The 25,041-nt window shown below is 46.8% G+C and overlaps 1 protein-coding gene across 3 annotated transcripts in view; it reads left to right on the plus strand.

Annotated features, from left to right (window-relative positions):
* Nucleotides 1-15,032, plus strand: part of LOC149339560 (AP-4 complex subunit epsilon-1-like) — a 31,796-nt gene extending 16,764 nt beyond the window's left edge. For all 3 annotated transcript variants that reach the window (XM_089548279.1, XM_089548280.1, XM_089548281.1), the window contains 5 exons: nucleotides 999-1,101; nucleotides 3,970-4,117; nucleotides 9,664-9,757; nucleotides 14,216-14,287; nucleotides 14,804-15,032. In XM_089548279.1, the coding sequence (XP_089404405.1) occupies nucleotides 999-1,101; nucleotides 3,970-4,117; nucleotides 9,664-9,757; nucleotides 14,216-14,287; nucleotides 14,804-14,938 (552 nt within the window). In that variant the 3' untranslated portion in view covers nucleotides 14,939-15,032. The remainder of the gene's footprint in view (nucleotides 1-998; nucleotides 1,102-3,969; nucleotides 4,118-9,663; nucleotides 9,758-14,215; nucleotides 14,288-14,803) is intronic.
* Nucleotides 15,033-25,041: the final 10,009 nt, after the last annotated feature.

Genomic DNA, 25,041 nt, shown 5'->3' on the forward strand with positions numbered 1-25,041 from the left:
TTTACCTTTTTTCTTGAGTATGAGGCTTTTCAGCAATCCTTAGCAAACAGGCAGATGTCTCCCTACATGGAAAAAAAAACACAAAGAAACAAGGAGTTGCAGACAGAGGTAAAACCTACAAAAGCTAGATGGGCTAGAGTAATTACCGCCCCATCTCACTTACATGCATCTGTTGCAAGGTGCTTGAACACATTTTCACATCGTACATCTGCAATCACCTGGAATCTAATCATTTTTTTTTCCTCTAAGCAGCATGGTTTCAGAAAAGGTTTTTCCTGTGAGACGCAGTTATTTGAGCGTACTACTGACCTACATTTCAACATGAACAGTTACTTACAAACTGATTGCGTCTTTTTGGACTTTGCCAATGAATTTAATCGGATAGCACACTGCCGACTAATATCTAAGCTTTCTGCGCTCAAATTAGATTCTTTAACTTTGTCATGGGTCCGTAACTTTCTTTCTAATCGCTAGCAGTTCACTGTTGTCAATAATTATTCCTCTCCTCTCCCTGACGTTACATCGGGCGTGCCACAAGGAAGCGTTCTCAGTCCATTACTGAAAACTGAAACTGAAACAGTCAGCTCAAAACACCAGGTCTCGCCAGAACACTGTTGTCTTCAAGGTACATTGTCGGGTAGAATTTAGGTTAAACCTGATTGTCAGGAAGTCTTCCTGGGGGGGCAATCGGGTAAAATGGGGCTTTGCCCTAAAACAAAGGGCCCTATGTATATAATGTGACCACTTGCACACAAGCAGCTCTCATAGTTGAGGTCATTGTATAGTTATTCTGTTTATTATAAGAAACTAATTTGGGCATCTCAGGCTGCTACTCTAAACTTGCTATGCCAACCGTTTAAAACAAACTCAAGCATCCATGCGGTTCTTGTGGCATGGTATCTTGAGGGTGCTGCCAGAGCTCTGTAGCTGACAGGTTTGATCCAATTCGAGTCTCCCTGCATAGCACACCGGGGGTCTTAAAGTGTTTCCTGTTGCAGGTTGACACGACATTGTCCTTTTTGGATAGCTATGTGTGCAAGGCTCTCGAGGCTGGTGCTGTGCCTTACAAGCGACGGGTTTTTGCTGCAGTCACCCTAGAAGGCAAGTGCACCTGTGTTCATTCATGTGTGACGCCCTTTTTTTTTTTTATGTGAATCTTTCTTGTGCGCTGCTTTACTTGAAAAATGTTTTGCATGAGTTCATCTCATCTTCTCTGTGCCCCTGTTAGTCATCAAATGTACGATTAAGAAGCTTAGAGACGTTTAAGAGGTTGCTGATAATGGTGTGCTTTAGATGTGGCAAGTAGCTGACTTGTACAATTGTGCACCTTAATATTTTACATTTAAATGCCCTTTACAATTTGGGGGGCCTTTTTGTTGCTGAGTGAGTCATGGTAACCACATAAATGTGAACTTATGACATTTGGTTTGATTCATGGTTTGGTTGATGGGGTTTTAATGTCCCAAAGCGACTCAGGCTATGAGGGACACCGTAATGGAGGGCTCTGGGAAATTTCGACGACCGGGGGGTCTTTAACGTTCATTGGCATCATGCAGCACACGGGTCTTTGTCATTTCATCCATCAAAATGTGACGGCTGCTCTGAATTTACATATGTGTCTGAGTTTCCTGTGATTGCAAGTTCCGAGGTTGCCCTTTAGGCGACCTGGGAGTCATTGGGTACTCAGTGTTAGGTTGTCCTTTCTTCTAGGGCTTTGAGTAGTGTTGGAATTACGTAGTTGAAAACAACCTCGATCTCAGCAATTGTGCCATGCTGTTCTTCCTGCATGTTGTAGCACTTGGTACACTGTTTCCTGTGTCTCTGACTGTGCAATGTAGTTGTGTACCCACCCAATCGTTGAAAGGTCTTGCCACGTCTTTTTGACAGGGTTGTCTTTTAACACTATCACTTGAATTTATTTTATGTGCCATGTGGCATAGCCTCTTTGTCAGACTGAGCACTCAGCTACCATGTTCTGTGAAAGCCTCCATTCACCAAGGAGAGCTGCAGTGTGGCAGGTCTGGGATAGCATTCTTCATCTTTAATAGGTACCTATTTTTTCCTTTTGTTTCTACCCTAGCTTGCCATTGTGCATGTGGCACTATGCTTCAGTGAGCTTTTGCAGGTCATTCATCCTGTTGCGTTTCTGTAGAGCATTGTCTCCTAAATTTTGCCAATCAGAGAATGACGTGTTTCGCCTCAGTGGTGACAAGCTCAAGTGATGCTATTGAAGAAGCATAGCTTGTTGGGCCAGTCGGTGCATGGCAAGTGGAAAACCTTGTCCTGTGTACTTCTCCTGCTTGTGAATGCGTCCTTTCTGCTGGTTTTCCACTTACCATGCACCGACTGGCCCAACAAGCTACGCTTCTTCAACACTATGCTTCTTTTTGGGCATCTTTCTACACATTCAGCCTCGTTCAGACTAGGCTGCCTTCTGCATCAGCACCATCGCCTACCTCTCCTGCAAAGCCCGGTTTTATTCCCACGGCATAAAAAACGATCTTCTGTCACAGGACGTCATTAGTTTGTTTTGGTTTCCAGCATTGTCGTGTGTACTTCTCCTGCTTGTGAGCTCATCCTTTCTGCTGGTTTTCCACTTATCAAGTACTGCTGTTTGTGTTTAGCGGATGGGATGATAGCATTGCTTCAGATATTATATTGAGGAGCTGGCAGGCTGTTTCACGCCTCTCTTGTTTACTCTCAAGGCACAATTTGACACCTGACATGCACGGGCTGTGCTAGGTCTGCACAGGCTAGGTGACTGCTGCCTTTATTTACGCAATACTAGCGTCAGAGGCCCCATTGTCCAGAAAACCCGGTGTCAGCATTGTGAACGAAAAATCAGCAACATGACTCCGGCAGGTGGTTCCCAGAGAGCAACCTAGGAGGCAGGTGGTCCACCTAGGTCATGTGACCTTGCAGCGTAATCGCAACCTGCCCTCCGGATAGTGAGCGAACTGCCCACCGTCGCAGGTGGCAGTTAAATTAATGATTGGTCGCCCAGAAAGAACAACCTGGGCACCTAGCATCGCAGAACAGTGGCACATTGCTTAACCTCTGCACCACTGCACCAGGAGGGGTGTGAGGACTCCCAGGGATCTATGAATGTTAAATAGAGAATGTCCAATTCTACACCGTGTCATATCCTTGAGGCGAAGCTTATTCATACCCTCCATTTTTTTTGTTCTCTTTTGCGGCTCTGCTATGACTCAAGTCACCACTCCCCATTAGTAGCGCTGCACTGTGATGGGTTAACAAACTCAAGTGTCCAAAGGGGCCCATTGCAATGTGAGCAGTGTGGCTGGCACTAAAATAGGGTTTGGTTAGGCGCATTTGTTGGGGCACTAGGAAGCCTATTTCCAAAGGCATTGGTGAAGAAGGTCACTTCTGTGGATTTATGAGAAGGAGCATAGTTGCCATGGATGGGCTATTTCTTCTAGAACAGTCTGTCATTAGCTGTATGAAGAAGGAATTTTTTATCATGAATTTTTGAGTGTGACCATCTAGCTTTTGCCCAGCTGAATACTAACTTCCACAGGTCAGTTATGAGTTTGTGTCCACACGTTCATAAGTGATCGTAAGTGAATGAATTCATGAGTTTTGAGTGTTTGGTCACAAGTTGCGAATTTGATATCCACCACCTAACTTGGCGTGAAATGGCCTTGCATGTCTAAGAAAGTGCCATAAGCTCACTGACGCTTTCTGCTGTTGATTGCCCTCATCACTTAGGTCTCTACAGGTCTGAAAAATGAGGCAAGGACTTTCCAGCAGTTGGTTACAAATTTTTAATAAAAAGGAAGAAAATCTTAAGGATAATTTGGTTTTCAGTGTAAAGCAAACAGCCTGTTGAAACTTACCTGGTTATTACTGGTCCTTGCACTGTTATTTCAATTTCAACATTGTTCAGTATTTCTCTAGATGATTCTATTTCATGTGAGATTGTGCTCAGAGTCCTGCTCTCCGTTTCAGATGTGAGAAATGCTTCATCTACGGCTGCTTCTTTTGCCGTTTCAATTTCGGACGTGGCCAGGTCGTCAGCTGTCCGCACAGGATCAGACACGGATCTTTTTTCACCAGACTACCATTCTTTCACTTCCGATGCGGCAGCTGCTGAGAGGTACAAATGTTTGCTCAGTTCATGTTGTAATTCTCAGTGGTAGCCAAGAACAGTGCTGCTCTGTGATTGAAGTACAGATGTTGTGGAAAGGTGTGTTGAACTGAGTTCTTTTTGTAAGGGAAACAAAATAATGCTGAGGATAGTCCTTCCTGTCTTTATGAAAACAACAAACGAAAAATTATTTTGCTATTCATTAACTAATCATTTGTTCACCCTGTTTTGTTCACCTCTGGTGAAAATCGGGCAGTACAAATTTGCATGTAGACGTCTTAGTGGAAAGCCATGGTGATTTTTTTAAAATGTTGATGCCTTTTAGTCATGGCCAATCTGTCGTGATTGCCTGTAGTTGAATGGACCTTTATGTGCTTGAACAACGCTGCAAGATGTGAGCCATGCCGTAGTGAAGAGCTCAGGAGTATTTTCGGCAATCTGTTATAATTTATTTTTTTCATTAAGCACTTACACCTCAATGCATGATTGTTTTAGCCTGTGCAGGGGTGGAGTTAGCTGGCACATGAAAGCTCAGTAAACAGGCTTAGTTTCTGTTTGTTGAGCTGTTTCACACCTCTGACTGGTTTTGCTTGTCCCTATCAACCGTAAAAGCTATTCACGTTGTCTTATTGCAAACACTGTTGAGCAAAAGCAAGCACATTGGCTCATATCTACCCAAAACAAAGAAGTTTCACGTGTTTTCATAGTGGAGCAGAGAATACATAGGTACAGGATATCTTTTGTTGCAGAGAAACAGGAACGTGCTAATATGTTTCCATAACCCCTCTTATACACTCCTGATTTCTTGGAACAAGGTAAACATTGCACTCTGAAAGCCAGAACTGCATATACAACTATTACCTCCGTCAGGCATGAAGTATGATCCAATGGGGAAAAAATTCCATAATTTCAAATTTTCATGAGGAGCATGTCAGGACTGCACAGAAAAAATTCCAGCCTTTGCCATTGAGTACCTAATTACTACGCAGTTTCTCTCGGGTTCACATGTATCCACATCATGACATCCACATCATGATATCCACATCAGCTGTACTTTTTCTGGCTCGTTCCTGTCACAGCGGGTTGTTACGTAAACAAATCAGCATATTTTACACTCTTCGAAACGTTTATGCTTACAAAACAAGCAAATGAAAATTGACACTCACTGGAGCCATACCAGGTCTACCGTAAAACATGCAGCCATCAGTTTAACAAAATAGATTCCTGTTTTCATTTTGGATGCCTGACTCGATATTTTTTTGCACAAGGTTTATTTTAACACTTGAGAGCATCATTTGCACATCTGTGGAAATTTCCCCTTATATAGGCGAGATTTTGTCCACACATGTGGACACAGCTTCTGAAGGTTTATAATGATCTGAAGAACCGTGCATGGTTATTTAAGCATGCGTGAAGGCTCGGCTTCATCACACCAGCATGAATTTAAAATGTGAAACAAATCTGCAGGAGTGTACGAATATTCGAAATTTTGAATACGAATTGAATATATTTGTTGTTCAGTTCATATCTGATTTGAGGAATGAATTCTTAGTTCGCAGAGCAAGGAGGCTATCTCATTAAGTCATTGTCAACATACAAAGGCACTGCTGAAAGTCATTACTAGAGACAGGATATTTTGGCACTAAGAATTTTAGGAGGCAGAAAGTATAAAATAAGAAATATAAATTTTTGGCAATAATGCAACTAATTTCATATGTACAAAGGTTCCCAAACTAGATCAAGGCACAGACAACAAAAGTGCTCCTTAAAGGGTCAGTCTACTGAATTTTATCGACCATATTTTCTTTGCGGCAACCGATAGCTCTTTACTCAAATTACCGTTTAGCCAGCTGTGGTGCCAAGAAGTGCGCTAGAACATTTTAAAATAGAATTTATTGATGTGGGAACACATCTGTTTGAGATGGTAGTCTCATCTGGCAACCATCTGGATTTCCGCCGCACGGCAACAAACATGGCGGCACCCGTCGAAGCCGGACCTCTAACTTCGGACTGAATTCTCGTTGTTGCTGCCTTTTTCAGTGCGTTCATTGGCCATAAATGGGGCGCCAGTCTTTCGCTTCGTCTCATCTCGCCTATAATAAATCATATAAGAGATAAATTTGCTTTATTTTAATAATTAGTGACGATCCTGCCACTCCTAGGCTTAAGTGGAGAGTCGGTTTGTTTACAGCAATGGTTCCCGTGCTGACAACCAGATGGCGCCACTATAGGCTGAGTTTATTTTTGTGTCTCTGCTAGCATACACTGAACTAAAAGTGGGAATGTGCCTGCGTTTTGCGTACGTGTAACTATAAATATTCATGTGATTTACAAAAAAAGCGAACGGTATGCGTTCTACAGTTTACTAGAACAAAACGTGCGTTTCTCTGACATTGGGGCATACAAATGGTACGTAGTATATTCACTTATGCTTCTACAAAAAAAGACTACCACCTTCTTGAACAAAATGAACGTTTGGGGTCGCCACCATGCATTTTTACGCGACTTTTAACGCCGAAATAAAATATAAATTCCTGCCTAAACCGGGAGCAGTTCCCTCGTTATCAATGTTATAGGGTGCCAACTACCAGAATATGCCATTATTTTTACACTCATCTCAGTGAGTAGACTGACCCTTTAAGGATACCTGAAAGAAACCAGGTCTACTATAAAGACATTCGAAAGCATTCTGACCGTATACTGACACAGATCAAAGGCAGCAGCACTTGTGGTCGGTTCTTGTGTCTTGGCCAAGAGTTGGCTGCACTGAAGTGATCTGAGGGAGTAAGCTTTTTGTCTGTATTAAGCACGCATTTTTACTTATAAAATAGTAAAGGCTTTTAGAAGTACAGAAAGGTGGGCAAGTTGGTTATTACTATCCATGGTAAAACAGCGCGGAAAAAACACGAGGACGGAACAAACACGACAACACGAGCGCTGACTTTCAACTGACGATTTATTACGCACATGTGTACATATATAGCATTCCCGCCAAACATTAAACAGAACAAAAAAACACTGCATCATCACTGAAAATATTAAATCTACATATCTACAAACGCATGCTCCAAAAAGGTGATTTCGCGGTTAGCTAGTGATAATGAGGGCTTACTAATGCATGCTGTACCCCCTTTGTCAATGTGATATGCCTCTACTATTTCCCTTACTATCTGATCCTTATGTTTGAAGATGACGGATGTCTGATGAAGCAATGGGGCGCACGTGTGCTCAGGTTGCCTGCAGTGAAGCGCCAAATTCGAACCGGCTGCCTTGTCCAAAGAATTATGGTGCTCCCTCAGGCGTTCGTTTAGGCATCGCCCAGTCTGGCCAACATACCATTTCAAATTGATGTGGTATTTTCGTCTCGCAGAAAATTAAGCAACATTTGCCGAGCTGTGCAGCGGAAGCGAGAGGCCCTACTAGGAAGGAGGATCGGTGGTGGTTGTACCACAGCACACATAGAGAGGAGGGTTGAGTGCATCGAGGGTGTTGTGTATAAGATTCCCCTTTCTTGCGGTGGGTGGTATGTTGGCCAGACTGGGCGATGCCTAAACGAACGCCTGAGGGAGCACCATAATTCTTTGGACAAGGCAGCCGGTTCGAATTTGGCGCTTCACTGCAGGCAACCTGAGCACACGTGCGCCCCATTGCTTCATCAGACATCCGTCATCTTCAAACATAAGGATCAGATAGTAAGGGAAATAGTAGAGGCATATCACATTGACAAAGGGGGTACAGCATGCATTAGTAAGCCCTCATTATCACTAGCTAACCGCGAAATCACCTTTTTGGAGCATGCATTTGTAGATATGTCGATTTAATATTTTCAGTGATGATGCAGTGTTTTTTTGTTCTGTTTAATGTTTGGCGGGAATGCTATATATGTACACATGTGCGTAATAAATCGTCAGTTGAAAGTCAGCGCTCGTGTTGTCGTGTTTGTTCCGTCCTCGTGTTTTTTCCGCGCTGTTTTACCATGGATAGTAAAGGCTTAACAAACCTGAAATCAAGAAATTAATGCTTATGCAGGTTTGGAACACTGCTAAATGCCAAACCAAAGCTGTGTCTAGCTAATGAAAGCCAAATGTTATTAGGAGTGGCAAGCAGAGTCCTACCATGAACACTGTACTATCGGCAGGAAAAGTAACTGGGCCACAGGAGCAGATTTAATGTTTTATTTCTTTGAACTGGCAGTCAAGCTTCATTCTGTTGATAAATGCTGAGTAGGATAGTGCGCTCTTGCCACTGTCGTCACATTTTGACACTGAGGAGAAATTGAAGTTGGCTTGTATCGACAGAATACCAGCTCCTGATTACAAAAACGCCACTCATACTGACAACAAAACTCTTGTAAGGTAGAAAAGAGCAAGAACCAAAATACAGGTATCGCCGCCACAGGCCAAACTCGCAAGTACGAGCGTGATGAGATCATAGGACAAAACAGTGTTGCTAGAACGAATGGTTCTAGCAACACCAGGAGCCGAGAAACCATGAATCACTGAGGCGCAGCCAATGCATGCGCAAATCTCCTTGACGTCTCCAGATGGCGCCACGTGCCCGGCAGCTACGCACGCTCCTGAAGCATCGGGACAAATCAGCGCCTGTTTTCCGGCGGTAGGCGGGCTCCCGGTATTCCGCTAGCGGTAACAAGGTACACGGTATGCTAAAGGTGTCTATTTGCGAGAACTTCGTTGACGACTTCGAGAACGAGATCCATCGTAACGCTGGCAAAATGCCAGTGCAAACGTAATCGAAGCGACTGTAGCGACGGCCGCAGTAGCCGATAGATGCCTTCAACGTGCGGCCGGCGGTAGCTTTCTTTTCGGCTGCTGCTAGGCCGCACTGCTGGCCGCCAGAAATCACGGAGTCTGCGCTACGTCATGTGCACGTCATGTTTCACGTCACTTAGTCCTGTGTCGTCATAGGAGAATCCCAAGTTTGAATCAGAGCGGCGGGAAAAACTTTTTCAACTTCGAATCCAAATTTCTTAGAAATAAATGCATCTTTCGCTGCCGGCCAAGTGCCAACAAAGCCATGACATGCCGAACTATCGGATTTTACTATAAAAAAAAATATTAATAGTGCTCTCCTCAGTGTCCCTTTAAGCTCTTCTGCTACAAAACATTAAAATGGCTTTTTGGTCCATTCACTTTTCCTGATCTGTCAATCATTGTTGATAATGAGGTGGTTTACACCAGAAAAAAATTACATACACAGCTATCACTGCAAAGTCAATGTTGTGCTAATGCATACTCAAGCTAATGCATTCTCTAGGCCTGGCTTTTAAGACTTAGTATTTTACACACATTTGTATATTATGTTATTCTGGCAAGTAAACTCGTGCCATTACTGAGTATTACTAAGGAAGAAATCAGTGGATGTTATATTTATTTCCTCCTTTATGTTTTTTTAGTTAAAACCATGCAACAATTGAAGTGTTTTTTTTTGCTCTTACAGTGTGAGTTTTAAATAACTGAAACAGTCTTGTTGATTTGACGAGACTTGAACTGGCAGGCTTGCACTTGACAATGAATTCCACCATTTCTTGCACACAGTTCTTTGAAGGCAAGCCTATGGTCGGCTCAGGGTCGGAGAAAAAGCGAGAGCATTGAGCACGAGGATGCCAAACTCGACGACACTGTCACTGAGGTATGCGGCTTCAGATCCGTTGTGTTGCATTATATTATGCCATGCTACATTTACACTATATCGTTTTCCATGGGACACTGTGTTGTGGTGCTGATTATAGTGTAATGTACCTTTTTAAGCTGACTAGTAAGCTCTCTTTTTTTGCTGCTGGCATGCTATTACAGTCAACTCTCATTGACGAAACCAAGTGCGTGTCTGAATAAGGTACAGTATAAGGGCCCGTTCACACTTGCCCAGAAATCCGGCGAGTGAAGCAGAGTCAGCCGATTTTGATGCCAACCAGGGCAGAAAGCAGCGCAGCAAGGTCAATCGGTCAGGATCGATTTCCGCCGCCGGAAAAATTCTGTGGCAACAAACATGGCAGCGTCCTTCAAAGTAGGACCCCTCGCTTCGGACTGAATTCGTTGTTACTGCTGCCTTTTTCAGCGCCACTACTAGGCCACTACTCCAGTTGTGCCACTACTAGGCTTAAGAGAAGCATTGGTTTGTTGACAGTAATGGTTCCGGTCCTGACAAGCAGATGGCGCCACTAGGCTGGGCTTATCGTTGCATGTCTGTTTGCATACGCTGAATAAAAAAAAGTGGGAATGTGCGTCCGTTTAATGAACGTAAGCATGCATATGGTTATGGTACGTAGACAGTGTCGATTTGTGCTCTTTTCTAAGTGTATCTGTGTACGCCGCGAGCGGTGACGTGTTGGCCGGGAAGTGTGTGGAAAAGCGAGAAACAGCAGTGGCATGGCGGTTCCACCTCACCCGGGCGTTAGCAGATCACAACAGGTCCCAGTTTTTCCGGCGAGCAAATCCACTTCGCTCGCCTGATTTTTGGACAACTGTCAGCACGCCTTAAATATATGAAGCTTAAGATAATATGAATTACAAGACAGTGTATATATATATATATATATGATATATGAATAGATATATATGAATTACAAGACAGGGCGTCCCATCTAAATTTAGCCTGGGTTTAAAAATATGCCACGGCACTCCAAGAAGACACGATCAAATGCATTGCTGGCTATTTTATGGAGCAAGTGACCTTTATTTTTTGTATTGAGCCTAATTGCATAATTAGTCGAGATTAATTAACCAACTTCACAAGCAATGAAGATAGGTGGAAAATTCCAATGAGAAAGTTGTAGAACGGCCTGCAAAGCGTATGATCGAACAATTTCTAACTTTCTATCTATGTATTATGTAATTAGCTTTTTTTTCGTTAACTGCAGATGCCTGTGAAATAAAAAAAATACCACTTGACATGTTCGCTTGCGTGCCAGGATTGCTGTGCTCTCAAATATTCTGCGTAGGAATGAGCAGATCATTTAGCCCGGTGCGCTGCCGCTTAAAAAGCAACAGGGCAGCGATACAGCTGCTGGCTGTGCAATTTACGTCAGTGGTATGCTTCCCTCACAGTGGTTCATGATAGGGATAAGCAGACGCAGCCTTTATCGCTTGCCGGAACTGGAACTTGGGGCCAGGCAAGCTGCCTGCGAGCAGCTTTTTATTGCAAAAGCAATACTGCTAGCACTTTCTGCCGTCGGTGGAGGTCGTTCCTTCGCTCCGGCTCAGCTGCGGCGCACGACCACGTGACAGCGTGACGTCACGACCAGAGGAGAGCAGGGGCCCCAACTCGTCTCTTCAACCGTAGTCGTTCCTTCGCTCGGCGCGGCGGCTACCACGTGACAGCCTCCTCGGCCCGCCGCGTGAGGGCGCTCGCTAGGAGAGGATAACTTTAGAGGATAAACGGGGCTCCGCAGGCGCGCTCCGCTTAGTCATGTCTGAGGAGTTGTACAAGGCGCCGTTGGAGTCACGTGCTGCGCGCAAACGCCGGCGCCGTGCCGAGGAGACAGATGAAGAAAGGCAAGAGCGGTTGGCTAAGCAACGCGCCTATGCCGCAGAATGGCGAGCCCGGCGGCGTTCTACAAGTTCAGTGAGAGAGAACAGTAGGAACCATGTTGTGTCCAGAGTAAATCCTTTAGTTGCACAAAAGGCGAAGCCATGCCAAACCACCAGTAGAGCCAAGCGCAGCCAGGGAGCTATTGCTTTCGCAATCACTCAGGCTTAACCAGAGCTAAGCCACCGCTAAATTTTCCCCCCTTTTTCCTCCACTGCCTTATATCTCCTTGCTTATGGAAATAAAATCAAATCAGCCTGTTATTCAAATTAGACACATTCAAATTAACAACAATTCTCTCTACATTGATGTGTGCTGCACTATTTGAATGTAACAGGCACAGAAGACTGTCATGGCTCATTTTTTTGATCAACCATGTCATATATTACAGCGGCACTTTTCTAGTAGCAACATAGAGGAACTTGTTCTTTGCGGGATAATGGAGGTGGCTGTTAACTAGTCGCTGTTGGCTACACTTGCACACGAGCCTCCCGGTTTTGTTGAGCAGCACAGGGTGATGACAGAAACCTCGTGATTTCTGCACCACACAGAAAAAAAACGGAAAAAAGTTCGATGTAGCCAAAATTCGTAGTGCAAAATTCTGGCGATAGCTCACTCAGGAGAAGCTCGATTTAGTCAGTTGAAGAATGGAGGCTAGGAGGGACCTTTTTAGAAGCTTTAGCACTGTGTCCACACCGCTCACGGTGGTTCCAGAGGCCGTAAATAACCGATGCCAAAGGTCAGTTAGATTGCCTTCTCTGCACAGCACTGGCAATATGCGGCAGTGGCAGGTCAAACATCAGCTAGGGTGGCTTCCCTGCATTGTGGTATAGCGTGTAAAATGGGTCGCCAGAACGGAAGGTAATAGGGGAGTTTTACACTCAAAGAGCCCAAGCTTTGGGCGCCCCAAGAAGTTTGGGACGTCGAAGTGCGCATGCGCAGAACGCAAAGGCACGCCTTCCGTCTTGGGTTAATGCTAGCAGCAAACGCTGTTTTGCCGAAATAGCATACGCCCCAACGCTGCTTTACGTTCGGTCAACATGGTGGTGCCCGTTGAAGCGAGGCCTCTCACTTCGTCACCGATTCATCGTTGTCACTACTCTGTGGCTTACGTTCACGGCAAACTAAAGGTGCCCAAAGTTTTCGCTTTTTCTGAACTTGCCTGAACTAAAAAATTTTAACGATAAAACACGCCAGATTTTCAGATTGCTTCCGTGTTTACATAGCTGCTAGGCTTAGCGAGTATGCATCGTTTGACGTTGCTTATGAAAGTGTAAGAGGTTCAAACTACTGATCTCTGCAGAAACAGGTTTGCGATCTTGGTTGAGAAAGAGGTCACAAAGGAGTGGCATACTGGTAACACACTTTCGTTATTTATGCAGTAATTTTTATTCACGCGGATGAAAGACAGAACTGAAAATAATTAAATTTGCGTGGCAAAGAGTCCAAAAAAATGTGAAAAACATTTCTTGGTTAATCTCTTGTTAGAACAGAGGAAACCTCTATTCTAAATGTCAGCAGTGTACGTGTCCATATCGTTGGGGCACATTATTTTTTGGGGGGTCCCCAATTCTTATGGCCCCTATTCTAAAGCTCTCTATACTCATTATCACCACCTTCGTGACAGTCGACGTGAGCACAGGATGGCTTACTGGAAGGCTACAACTGACCATGCTGTTAGTTCCAGAGCACTGTCGACGGGTGCAAGAGGCGAAGACGATGCTGACCGCGTGACCACCAACTGTTCACCCCACTATATCTTCCGCGGTGATGTTGGCACAAGCGAGATAAAGCATGAACCTTGGTGTGAATGCTTGCCACATCACGCCCCTTTTCAATCGTGTAGCAAGGCAAAACCTACCGCCTGCCATCCGAGGGGCAGTTTGGCACTCGGCAGTTTGATATATCCGTTTTATGGTCAGCCATGTTCGATATATAAAGTTAGAATTGTGTGTATTTATCCAAAATATTTCAGAACAGTTTGATATGTTTAATAATTTGTTATATCTGTGTTTGTTATATCGAGGTATGTTTGTGTCAATTTTTCATGAAAGGAGGCCTTGCTTCTCATTTTGGAGGTGTCATTCGTGAAGGAATCTAAAGGGCAGTTGTTAGAGGGACATGAAATGCACACTCTACGCATACATGGAAAAGTGAGGTGTCAGGTATAAGGTGCTGCTTTGAAATTTTTGTCGGTTGGAAAGAAATGCCAGGGTGCCGATAAATTATGTGCATATGATGCCGGGTGGCAGCCTTTCAGTAGTACTGCTGTTTGATGGACAGATGTTTCTCTCCTCAAGGTTAGTTTATTGGTACTGTTTTGCTGGAAGTCTGTCGAAATGCTAGGAATTTTTGAAAATTTGCGATTATGTGTATTTTACCGTTTTTTTTTAACATAGGATTTTTAAGCAAAAAATGGTGGTGATTTCTCCTTACTTCTTTTTATGAGTTTTCATGGAAAGCAAGCCTTGTTTTGTGCCATGCTTCGATTTAAACTAAAATCTTGAAACGTTTGCATAAACTACTTACAGTATGTAACCCATGCATCTTCACACCTTGCAGAGTTCCAAGCAAGAAGACATGGAACTAATGAAAGCACTCTTCTCGCCTACTTCAACTAGTAAGACAGCAAATGTATGTCTTGATTTCATCATTCATTCTTTGTCCTTAGACTATTGTGGTCATGCTGTGATTAGGGAATCTATATAATCATCCATTTGTGCTTTTGTAGAATTGCATCACAGGTTTGTATGCTATGTGGCTTTCCATTCTCAGTGTTTACTTTTTTTAAATTTGGATATGTTTTCCCAGTGTTTACCTTTCTCAGAAGTAATCGATGGCTTTCAGTTTCTTAGTTCAGTTGCAGAAAAAAATTGCCTCTTTAGAGTGTGTGTGTGTTGCTTGTCCTGTCCGCATTTAGGTACCCAATGCTTAGCAACGACTAGATACCTATAAGGCTGTAACAAATTAAAGTGTAGCTCTCTCGGCATCACATAATTTTTACAAGCACTTACAAAGCCACTATGTGAAGGAATGTACCGGTAAGCGAAAAAATGTCTTCATTGCAGCAAACTGAATCATCATGTGTGTGCTGAATCGCAGTGTTTATTTTTATTTAAAGCTATTCCTTATCTCTACATCATATTTCAGCCTGGCAAAATCAGTTCTGCACAATCCAGCGCTGAAGATGTTGATGTGGCATCACCTGCAGGTCCTCCTCAACAGAAGGCAGCAGTCTCAAAGAGCGCTGAACTTTGGGGGATTGACCTAAAAAGACACAGCTAACGAGCTCTGTGAAGACCAAGTGAGGAGCTCCAGTGTCTGTTTTTAGCCTGTAATATAAAGTTGTGACTATAAAGCTTTTACAGTCTTCCTTGCACCAGTGCCTTGCTATTCCTCCTGAATGCAACTTGTTACATGTGCAGATACTGAATTTATTGTTAGGCGGCTTACTGTTATTACCATCATTGACGAAAGCAAAATTTCTTCACACTACAATTTCAGTGCAACTAATCAATAAAACCATCGCCTTGCCAGCTTGTAAGCAGTGTTCATATGTACTATGCTGAGCATTTCTATTAGTGACATGAATCACCTGGTACGGTTATGACTAGACTGGTCAGACAACTGCAGCACTTTATGCTGGCGCTGTTCATCATGGAAGAATTCTGCTGTCTGGCGGCCATTGTTAAAGACAGAAATCTCTCGGACCTCTCGCTTCCCCGGGTGCAAATAAATGACAGCGATAAATTCTGTTTGACAGCAATAAAAGATTTAGTTAGTTCACAAAAGATTAAGGTTTCTTGCATTGCTTCTGTCATAAAACTATGGCGGGCAGATATATTGTCTCGGAAATTGGCGGGGATAACGGGAAGGACAAAGTGGTATGGTGGTCCTTGCTGTCGCTTACACCTGTCTGTTCAGCTGCCTCTGTCTTCCACTGAGTTACAGTACAGGTGCCCTTTGAGGTGAGCTCATAGAGACCACGAAAACCACAGGCAATGAGCATGCGGAACTGAAGTCCAACTATGTCAGAACCTGGGTGAATGCTTGACATCCATGACATAAAAGTGTAGTGCAAACAACACGCAAAATGAAGGACCGAGATGCACACCACAGGTGCTAACTTCCAACTGATTTATTTCCGAGACAACTGGTGAATGCAACATGTAAGGACTATCAGGTGCTTGTCGGTTGACTGTTTTTTAGAATTGTTGTGGTTTTATCTTGGCTCCACCTTTATAAATGGGCAAAGCACCCCGTACATTCAAAAACGGGGAATATTCGTTGGCTCCTGTTTGATCCCTGCACTCCGTAAACTGTACCTCTCACATCTTGACGAGATGCTCCAGGAACAGCTTGCCAGTTCTTATGTGGTTAGAGTTTTCAGATTTGCGAACAATTTTCTTTTCCTTGTTGGCTGAGCGCCACCGTGTTTAGAGCAGGTGGCATCTGATATTCTAACCACTGTACACAAGTGTTTTCCTCTCCTGCAATTGGTTTGTAAAATCACACCGCTCCAGTAAACCAGTACTACTGTACACTCATCTGAAATTCGTGAAACGAGGCATTATTAGTGTGAAAGTACTACTGTGAAACAACAATGAATAAAATAAATATCCATGACTAGGATTAAAACCCACGGCGGTGCAAACAGAACAGCTTCGCTGGCCAGTGCAAGAGAGCAATACGCTATCGCCGCAGCTGAACATGCTTCATGTTAAACTGCAGTACACTCTCAAGCTGTGCATGGCACATCGTCTTCTCCATCAATTAATACTGTCAAAGTAATGTTCGTGCTTTGAGCTATATGACATTAGTGACAGAGAGATGTGTGCTGCCTGTGTTGACACGGACAACATTGTGGCAGAAGCACGCCACTAGAGCAGTCGCATTGGCATTGACAACATTGCTGCAGAAATGCGGTGTACATTAAGTAAATTGGCATTGACAATGAAAAAGTTGGACACGTCTGACTGGCTCCTTGGGTCAATGTACACCTCAGTCGCGCTTTCAGGTACATGGTGGTCATGTCAACCTGCAAAAAAATTATTTCATGCAGTATTTTGAGCTTAGCAATGCAAAATCGCCAGCCATTTTTAAAGCGAAAAGCTTCACTACGAGGGTCAGGGCTGAGCTTCACGTGAGCCGGTGCACAGATTTGCCAGTTCTGCACATGCGCTAAACCAAGTGACGACACACACGGCGGAGGTGGCCACAGCCGCTTGCTACTGTGCATGTGCACCACCGCTACCGCTGCGCGCGCTACTCCTCCTCTGCACCGTTTGACCTTTCGATGCAGCCGCGTGCTACTGGGCTACAAATGAGCTTGTTAAAGAATAGGCACTCGCACTCGCCATGGAAGGAGAAGCACCCAGACGTCCAAAGTGCCCCCTAAATTTTAACCGCGCCGATTTCCGTCTCCTCCTACGCCTGCGTACAGACAGTGTGTGAACGGCAGTACGCCTCCACTGTTATCGTGGTGCTCCCAGTGCATTGTGCATGAACTACGACAGCCATGATGTCAAATCAAGCATAACTGCAGCTTTTTGCTTGTATATCCAGGCTTAACCGGAGCTAAGCCACTGCCTAATTTTTTATCCTTAAAAAATGCCTTTGAAAAGTCATTCCACCTCCTAATCAGCTTTGGCTTTCATGAACAGCTCACAAGTTTTCATGAGGCAGGAGACGAGCTGATATCAATGTATTTGTTGCTGAAAACATGTTGTAAAAGAAGTATCGCAAAGAACAAGAGTTGACTCAGTCGTCAGAATATTAAAAACCAGGTAACTGTCATTCCTTACATTCATTGCCTAAACTGCGCAACCTCGAGAAAAGCAAATGCTTGCATGGTTTTTTCAGCTCCTGAGAGCTTAAGTGACATCCTGTACAAAAAAAAAAAATATTGCCCACAGATTAGCCTACCCAAAAGCTACAATGCATTATTAAACACTGACAAATTTTGTCAGATGAACCGAGGGTGTTATGTACAAAATCCCATTTTCTCGAGGTAAGCAATATGTTGGCCAGCTGAGGAGGAACCTAAATGATAGGCTCATAAACACAAAAACAACATGAAAACGTACAGTGCAAATAATTTGGCTTTGCACTCTAAGGAGTGTGGTTGCATGTTGGTTCTTGATGAATACTCAATGCTAGAAGCAAAGATCAGCTAACTCATGAAACTGTAGAAGCAGTACAGATCTCCGCTTTGCAAGAAAAATCTGTCAGCATGCCGTCTATCTTCTGTGATTCCTCATGATATCTGGCTTTCACTGGTGGGTGGTCTTTTGTCTTTGTCTGGTTATTCTTTCTTTGGTTCTTCCAGGCACATGCACCTGATGGGCCTCTCCAGAGGGAATATATGGCTCTGGTCCTTACTTGTCGCTTGCGCTATAATTGTTTAGGAAATAAATCTTTCATAAGTTAGCACCTGGGGTATGCATTTCGGTTCTTCGTCTGTCGTTTCGCTACGCTCTTAAGTCATGCCAGACCTCAACGCCGCGAAAACGTGTTGTGATGCCGCGTCCACTCACGCTTGTGCGCCGTTTCGTCCGCCGGTGGCAATGCACGACACGTGACACGCGCGACGCCGATATTCGACCGTACCTAGATCTCTGTGCCGCCCGCTGGCAGACGCGAAGGTATCCCGCCCCGCCTTCCTGAGCGCATAAAAAAAAAAACAAAGAAAGAAAGAAAAGCGCCCCTGCAAAAGAGTTTACCCGCAAGAAACGCATCCTTGCGAGAAAGCTTTCCCGCAGTTTGCATGAAGATGTGGGGAAGCTTTCTTATGGGAAAGCGTTTCATTTTCTTTCTTGCTTGCTTCGATGGAAAGCCGTGCGGGCGTTCCGCGAGTACGGTAGCTCAGAGTCGCCATGGTTCGGGGTCATTGCTGCTACAGTTCGTCTTAACTAAAAGGGCACTCTAGACGGTACGTCTCGAGTGGATACTTTCTTTTTAACATTTGGTCTGTGGTAAATCAACCAATTGTGCTCGCATTGTTCGATATATGCTAGAATTCATCTTAACCGAGTTGCTCTTAACGGAGTTCTGTTCCTTTTCTAAATATGTACTTCTTCCCCCAACATCATCATCTGCGCGTCATAAAATGGACATTTTCCTGCCAGCCTGAAAATGAACTCTTGCATTTCGGTTCATGACTGCATATACCTTGGAAAGAAAAAAGTTCATGTAATATGCTTCAAAGATAAGTTTACGGATATCTTGCATAGTTTACGATGTCCGCCATCGAGCTAAACTACTCTACGTATGTCGAGCTCAATGTATTTTCTCCCGTAGCGCTCGTCGCATTTCTGCACTGCAGTTATGCTTATCATGTGCACATTACTATTGCCGCGGCTGTATATTTACTGTTAGCAATAGCCCCCCACTCAATTCTGCTCTGAGATCTTTTCTCTTCCTTCCTGCCATTCGCTATTGCCGTGTGTTATGTGACGTGGACTCTCACTGGTCTCTCTTTTAAAGGGGTGGGGGGGGGGGGGGGGGTGATATGACGTGTATACGTAGAGAAGAGAATCTTGGTTTGATTTTATTTCGTTTACCTATTAGCGGGAGTTGCGTGGGGCACCCTGATATACTTGCTAATCTCGCAAAGTGGATTACATGTACGCTTGCCAGCCAGATGTAAAAGGTGTTCGTGTTCACTTAAGCTCTCTGATCGGAAAGCCACATAATTACTTGTTTAGTGCTACAGTGGCGAGGAAATTTTTGTGCCCGGGACCGAGTCCTAAAAACATTTCAAGTGCAGTCCGAGAGAACGCAGCATTGATCATTCACATTTGCCCCTGTGGTAAGTTAGGGGCGAAGCCTATTTATGTCATACTTTGGTGTATTATAAGCTAAAATTGTCAGGCCGCATGATGTCCTTTTGATTTATTGAATTGAGGTTTAACGTCCCAAAGCGACTCAGGCTATGAGGGACGCCGTAGTGAAGGGCTCCGGAAATTTCGACCACCTGAGGTTCTTTAACGTGCACTGACATCGTACAGTACACGGGCCGCTAGAATTTCGCCTCCATCGAAAGTCAGCCGCCGCGGCCAGTGTCGAACCCGCGTCTTTCGGGCCAGCATCCGAGCGCCGTAACCACTGAGCCACCGCGGCGGGTTTGATTTCCTTTTGAGCAGTATAGTAAAGCCCTTGTGGTACCTCTGAAAAGCAAAACGTACTGGAAGGTCAGGACAAAGGTTCTCCTGACATTACAACATTTAGAGCATGAGGGGTGCCGCAGTTGCTCCATTAAACGGCTGAAAAGTAAACCTTGTGGCTTGGACTTTTAACCAAGGGTGTACATATAAGGCCACGCCACATTTAGGAGCCGTTGGTTGCTGCACGACTTCCCGGGGGCATGAAACGGCACAGTGAATGAATACTGTGCGAGAATGGCTTATCAGGGTGAGGGTAGGGAGTGTAGGCCCTGATTCGTTAAAGCAGCCAACCATGCAGTTCAAGAGGGCTTGGTATGGTGAGGTTGTCATTGCTTTCATATATTTCGGGACCACCTGCGCATTTGACAGGCCCGACTTCTTGCATGGTACTGGCAATAAAATTGCGGATTCCCCGCAACTCCCCTTCGCTCCGTGTAAATAAGCGTAGCAGAGGGAGGCAGGAAGTTAGATGTGCGGATGAGATTAAGAAGTTTGCGGAGATACGGTGGCCGCAACTGGCAAAGGACAGGGTTAATTGGAGACACATGGGAGAGGCCTTTGCCCTGCAGTGGGCGTAGTCAGGCTGATGACGATTATGATGCAAATGCACTCACCATAGACGGATGTCGAACTGCTTGCTCAAGTTGCTTTAGCAACTGCGGATCTGTGGCAAAGTCTTTCCGTATGCATCGCAAGCTGTGGTAGAATAATCCCCCCAGTGCGTGCTTGCTGTGCTATCGGAGCAGTGCGCTATTTGGTTGAGTTTTTCCTCATCTTGACTACTCAATGACCCGTTAAGACAGGACCGACTGGACTGTGCCATGTCCGAGCAATCTCGACTGAAGAATAAGCGACACAAACGAGTTTGGTCTCCTGAAGTTTTTTTTTTTTTCACTCCCTTGACAGCAGCAGCTTTGCACGCACGTTCCCTGGCTAGCGCATGGTTCTTCAACGCGTGAGCGGCGGGCACGCCTTGTTGCGGTGCATGGCAGAGCCGGAGGGACAGCGCCAGGCCTCGTGGAAACCGGCGTGGTTGGCCAGCGTGACGTCGACGCGGAGGCGCGTGGGCACCATCTTGAAGCGGCGCAGCCTCTTCTGCAGCTGTGGCGCGTCGCACAGGGTCATGGCCCAGTGCACGAAGAAGTACTGACGCGCCGAGTAATGACCCAGGTCGGCGGGCGGCGTACTGCGTTCGTACAGCGCGAGCAGCGCCGACGGCTGGATCAGTTCGCGCAGCTGGTCCGGCATGTGGCTGTCGTACTGGGACGTGCCCAGGCGACGCGCCAGGCACCGCATCTGGGACGGTGGCACACGCAGCAGCTCGTGCGGCTCGCCCGGCAGCGCGGCTCTCAGCAGGGCCTCCACCAGCGGTGCGGCCGCTTGCACTTCCTCCAGCTCTTGCAGCGCCGTCGACAGCGCCGGCGACACGTACACCACGTTCGGCTTGGTGAAGTAGTCCGCGCGCATCGAGAACGGCTCGACCTGGTGGCGCGAGTCGAGCCCGTCGTCGGGACTGGCCGCCAGCCAGAAGGCGTTGGGCCGCGCCGACTGCACTCGAAGCAGCGATTCCAGCACGCCGCCCTTGGACGGCCACAGCGCGTGACACTGCGGAGCAGTGGCCTGCGAGCTCTGGCCGCGCTCCAGGCGAGCCTCGAGCAGCGGACGGGCCCGACGCAGCCCGACCCCCTTTTCTCGCCACGGCAAAGCTTCCACCACGGCGGCGGTGGCCCGTTGCGCGGCGGCGAACAGCCCGTCGGCGCGGTCTTCCGACTTGGGCTGCACGTTCTGCTGTCCCGGCTCCAGGGCGGCGAAGAAGCGCAGGGCGAACGGGTGCACGTGCGCCAGCAGCCGCAGGCAACCGGCCAGCCGCGGCGGCGCCACGTCGGCCCACGGTGCCAGCGGGAGCAGGAAGTGCGCCCCGGCAGGCAGCAGGGGGGCCAAGTGCACGAGGGTGCGGTAGCCCAGGTAGTTGAAGACCACAGCCGCGCTGGCGTTTCCCAGCAGCTCCGTGGCCAGGGCCAGCTGCTCGGGCTCGTGCACCAGCACGGTCAGGTTGGCTTGCGACAGCAACGACGAGTCGTCGCGCACGACAGCCACGTACTCGGCCCACTTCCAGTGACGCGACCGGGGCAGATCTGCGAGCCGGATGAGCCGTGGTCCGTAGACGAACGCGTCGCGGGGCTGCGCCCGCTCCAGCGCCTGTTCCAGCTCGACGATGGCTGCGGCCGCGGCGCCCCAGGGTTCATCGCCCCCTGCCGGCTGCAGAAGTCCCAACGCCCGCTCGACGGTGCGCACGTAGCTGTTAAGGTCGCGCAGCGGCAACGCCAACTGATGCAGCCGCAACGGCAGCGGGGTGCGGTCAAGCTGCAGTGTGACCCGGCCGTAGTGGCGTCGCAGCGAGAGGCGTGCTATCGGGAAGACTCCCAGGCGCAGGTCGAGCATGCCGGCCAGGTCCCAGGGCGACCGGTCCAGCGGCTGGGCACGCGTCATTGGCCATCCTGCCAGGCCCAGTTGCTGCAGGAGGGAGCTCACCTGGTCCCATTCTACGCCCTGTCCCATGCATGCGCGGTAGAGGTCGAGACCCAGCAGGGCGTAGTGCCCCGGACACGAACCGCGCAGCAAGGCCTCGGGGAGCGACGGGAAGCCGGTGATGGACGCGTTCAGGTGCGTCGCGAGCGCCAGGGCGGCTTGGTGGTGAGGCAGGGGCCGCAGGTGGCGGTGGCGCGCGCACACGTAGTCGTAGAAGCCGCGGCACTCGGTGCCAGGGGCGTCCTGGCGGCTGGCCTCTGTCTGGCAGGTCGTTGAGTTGCAGCTGGCGGGCGAAGGGGAAGAGCGGTGCCGACTGCGGCTCACACTGAGCGAGAAGAGCACCGTGCCCACGCACGACATGGCTCCGATGACGCCGATGGTGACGGCGGTCCGGTAGCGCTTCGGGATCATGGCTGACCTGTCCGGGTGGGTTCTTCTTCTGGTGCCGCGGCGGCCGGTTCACGCGGAATGGTGCGTGCGCTGGTGGTCACGCGGACTCGCTCGCTCGGCTCGCTTGATGAGGCGATGATGATGGGACCATGCCTTTCGCAACGGGAGCATGGGTTATGTCCGGCCAAGGTACAAGTCGAAGGAAAAGAAAGCAGCCAAAAATAACCAGGGTTAAAAGGGAGGAAAAATAAGTAAACTCTGCGACATTGTGTCGTGTTTGTCAGGACTTGAAAGTAGGCTGAGCGCTTCACCTGAGGACGCGCGAGTAGATTGGCCTTGCTCCGAACAAAGCGGAAGACTGGTTTAGCGAGCGAATTGCGTGACGTTCCGTAAAGATTACTGCTTCTGCACGGGCAGACGAGTTTGCAGACGGGTGACGTTTTGTGAGGCGAGCAGCTAATTAAGTCAGCGCACACACCAGTGTAATTATGAGGCCCAACTAGAGGTTTTGCGTAGGGCACGGGATCCTGAACGACGACGTTTTGCGTGTCGTGACCACTCTCTGGACGTTTACTTTTCGTCGCACTCCTTGCGTTTTTCTTTTTTCGTGCTTCGCCTTTGGCGGCTTAGTTTTGGAATGGACCACAAACCACTTTAATCGGAGGAGTTCGCAAGCGGACTGCATGCTGGCAGGTGTTTTATCCACGAGCGAGTTTATTCTCTGTTAAGGGATTTTGGGGTCGTCGGCGTCATTTTCTTTGTCCTCTGACCTTCTGATGCGCACGGCGACATGCTGCGGATCTTGGGAGCCCCCATAAACTTTCCCGCTGAGCGGTAACCTCAGCGCTTCTTCAAAAATTTGCATGTAATCACTGAGAGGGTTCTGCTTAAGGATTCAGCGTATATCATCGAGAAGTCTTGCGTGAGAATGGCGAGTGAGATGATTTGATTGTGGCCATACGTTACTGAGGGCCCTATTTACAAGGCCGATTTAAACAGTTTTTAGCCAATTCCAATACAGTTGATGAACATCGTTATAACGAAGTTGAAGGGGCCCGGCGATTACTTCGTTTATAGCCCATATTGACTGAGCTTCCTAGGGGGATCGTCATTTTTTCGCCATATCCGTTATTTCGTTATAAACCGCTTCGTTATAACGAGAAAGAGGGAGAGAGATTTTAATGAATACAGGGGAAGTCTGTCTGGTTGTTAGCCCAGCACGCTACTCCAGGTGGGGGTGAAAGAAAAGTTCTACTGTAAATGCATCGACCATATTATGCAAAGTGTGGTACGCTCATACGTTTACTCGGTTTGCCCCGCCCTTCGCGGCTCTTTGGGTTTCTCTACTCCGACCGTTGAAGTTAAGGCACCATTCAAAATTCCTGGGTGTGTGGCGTGTGGTGTGATGTGGCGTGGCGTGGTATTGTGTGTTATGGTAAGTGGGGTCAGTCCGTGGGTGTGCTCTCAAAAGCGGCGGCAAAATGAAGTTTTTTACGCGCAAAGTTAAGAGTATATACACGTTTTTTTTTTTATGATCGGTATGTGAAATAAGGAGAGATGAGTGCCTGGTACGTAGTGGTAACGGTTGTGCCGGGTACTCTCTTCTGCGTGTGTGAGAAAAATGCACGAAGAGTAATTTAGTAAAGGTAAAAACGCACATCATTGTATACAAAGACAAGGTAATACGCAGCGCCGCTGTTGCGTTAGCGAAATGCAGACTAAGGGGCTACTGTTTCTAAATTATGTTTCTCCCAAAAATGCGCTGACTGAAAGAACGAAGTCGTCTATACTTGTCTGCCGCCTCAAATTTTTATTGTTGAGCTCGACATTGCGTTTCCCCGCGTTTTGCAGGCGTGATTGAGCGTTGGTTGTCATAGACGTTTCGTTTTGTTTCATGAGCATTCATTTTTGCTCTTGTGTAAGAAAACCGGCGGGAGCGTTCTGAGTAGCAGGGCTTGTAATGTCGTGCAGTTGTAAGCTGCGCATGGAGGTATCCGTTTTTTTATCAGTGTAAGTATGTGTGTGTGTGCTTACCAATGATGTAATTAACATGAAGTTATTACTTGTCGATGACGTGAGAGACCTGCCGCATATCGTCGTCGGTCTTTCCCTTACTTTTTTACGTCCTCCTTCTTTACGCGGTGGCAGAGCCGGTGTTCGAGATAGGAGAGGAAACGAGAGTTCATAGAACTCCATTGCGAAGCTATTATTGGCAGGAAAGACGTTAAACTCGATACATTTATTACGGCATCTCAGCGGTTAAATATGGTGTAACCTATTTTAAAGTGCATGCATAAGAACGCG

This window comes from Amblyomma mixtum, chromosome 6 (genome assembly GCF_055824585.1).
Source record: "Amblyomma mixtum isolate Tamu chromosome 6, ASM5582458v1, whole genome shotgun sequence".
NCBI lineage: Eukaryota > Metazoa > Arthropoda > Arachnida > Ixodida > Ixodidae > Amblyomma > Amblyomma mixtum.